At 40.6% G+C, this 1,927-nt stretch overlaps 1 protein-coding gene across 2 annotated transcripts in view; it reads left to right on the top strand.

Annotated features, from left to right (window-relative positions):
• The window catches only part of WDR70 (WD repeat domain 70), a 280,280-nt gene that overhangs the window by 236,362 nt on the left and 41,991 nt on the right, over positions 1-1,927 (top strand). For both annotated transcript variants that reach the window (XM_010853759.1, XM_010853760.1), the window contains exon 13: positions 1,594-1,732. In XM_010853759.1, the coding sequence (XP_010852061.1) occupies positions 1,594-1,732 (139 nt within the window). The remainder of the gene's footprint in view (positions 1-1,593; positions 1,733-1,927) is intronic.

Raw genomic sequence — 1,927 nt, 5'->3', positions numbered from 1 at the left:
TCCTACTGTATTTTGCATGGGTCAGGTACTGTGCCATATGATGCTGACTCAAAAAGCGAGCATAACTTTCTAACAAGGGCAACAGAAAAACTATGGTTTTTCCAGTAGTCATATATGGATATAAGAGTTGGACCATAAAGAAGGCTGAGCACCAAAGAATCGATGCTTTTGAACTGTGGTGCTGGAGAAGACTCTTGAGAGTCCTTTGGACTGCAAGGAGATCAAGTCAGTCAATCCTAAAGGAAATCAACCCTGAATATTCATCAGAAAGACTGATGCTAAAGATGAAGCTCCATTATTTTGGCCACCTGATGTGAAGAGCTGATTCATTGGAAAAGACCCTGATGCTGGGAAAGATTGAGGTCAAGAGGAGAAATGGGTGACAGAGGACAAGATGGTTGGATAGCATCACCGACTCCATGGACATGAGTCTGAGCAAACTCTGGGAGATAGTGAAGGACAGGGAAGCCTAGCGTGCTGCAGGCCATGCGATCTCAAACAACCAGACATGACTTAGTGACTGAACAACAACAACCATGAAAGCAATTTTTCATAGTTACTGAACCTTTATATATTATTTCCTCAATTTTTCTTATCATCGTTCCAATCAATAATTTGGTAACCTTCCATTATTCAGACTGTCTTGCTCTGGGTAGGTGAACACTGTAATCTCCATTCTGCTAAGTTGATAACTGAAGCTTTAAAGATTTTTCTGAAAGCAGCTGAGGTTGGGATTTGATCTCTAAGTCCCACAGTTGGTACCTAAGCAAAATTTTCTATTTTGGTTGAAATAAAATTTCACATCTGTATTAAATGATGACCAGCAAGGAGAGCACAATGGTAATAGAAGCAGCAAATGGAGGAAGCTGTATAATATCAGAGCACTAACTCCAACATGGCCTGTGGCCCATGGTGTTTATCTGTTAAAACAAACAGATGGACAAACAAACGTGAATTTATAGCCAATATGAATGTTTTGAGCCTAGTGCCTGCTACAAGTAATGCTAACTGCATAATGTCTTTGGCTCATGTCTTAGGTCTCATGTCTTATTCACAGTCAGATGGCTGGACCTGTCATCCTCAAGAGCCCTTGAATCATAGCCATCAGTTAGGTTCCAGTGGTGCAGGCTGCTCCTCATTGCTCGGTGCTTGACTTGACAAAACTCAAATAATGTGAGAGGTAGTGCTAATGAAAATAGTTCTCAAACTGGTCAAAATCATCACCACTTAGACATTAGTTGTGTATAGACAGGATCAATGTCAATATTGAGTTTTTTCCCACACTCTATTTACAGTAGAAGATATTATAATATTTAGAAATTAGAGCACAGATTCTGGAGTCAGACTAAATTCAAACCCCAGCTGCACCACTTTCTTTTGTGATCTTGGACAAGATTCATTTAACTTCTTTCCGCCTCAGTTTCCTCATCAGTAAAATGGGGATATTAATGTAAGTGCCTGATGTATTATAAACCCTGTATAAGAGTTGTCTCTTATTACAGTGATGTTGTTTATGTTTTATTTAGCTCACTCGTTGCTGCTGCTTTGTTGTGGGGTCATAATCCTAACCTTATAAACTTCTGTTGTCTGTAGGACTGACTGCTGTTTCAGTCCAGATGATAAACTCATAGTCACTGGGACATCTGTTCAAAGAGGATGTGGCAGCGGCAAACTTGTTTTTTTCGAGCGCAGGACTTTCCAAAGGGTGTATGAAATAGACATCACAGATGCGGTATGTATTTTCTTTCCTCCCAGCCTTGGGAAGAAAGTGAAGCTTGCCTCTTAGCCATCTTTGGTTTTGGTTTTGAAACAGAACATAAGCTCTTGCCCTTCCAGTGCAGTGGTAGCTGCCTTTTTTTCTCCATACAGGAATTACTAGTGAGCACATTGCAGAGTGGCTTACCTACACTTTCCCCGTTCCTGACCC

The sequence above is a fragment of the Bison bison genome, unplaced genomic scaffold (assembly GCF_000754665.1).
Source record: "Bison bison bison isolate TAMUID 2011002044 unplaced genomic scaffold, Bison_UMD1.0 scf7180017864331, whole genome shotgun sequence".
In the NCBI taxonomy this organism is placed as follows: domain Eukaryota; kingdom Metazoa; phylum Chordata; class Mammalia; order Artiodactyla; family Bovidae; genus Bison; species Bison bison.
Note: the sequence above shows the minus strand (reverse complement) of the source record. Positions and strands in the feature narration are given on the sequence as shown.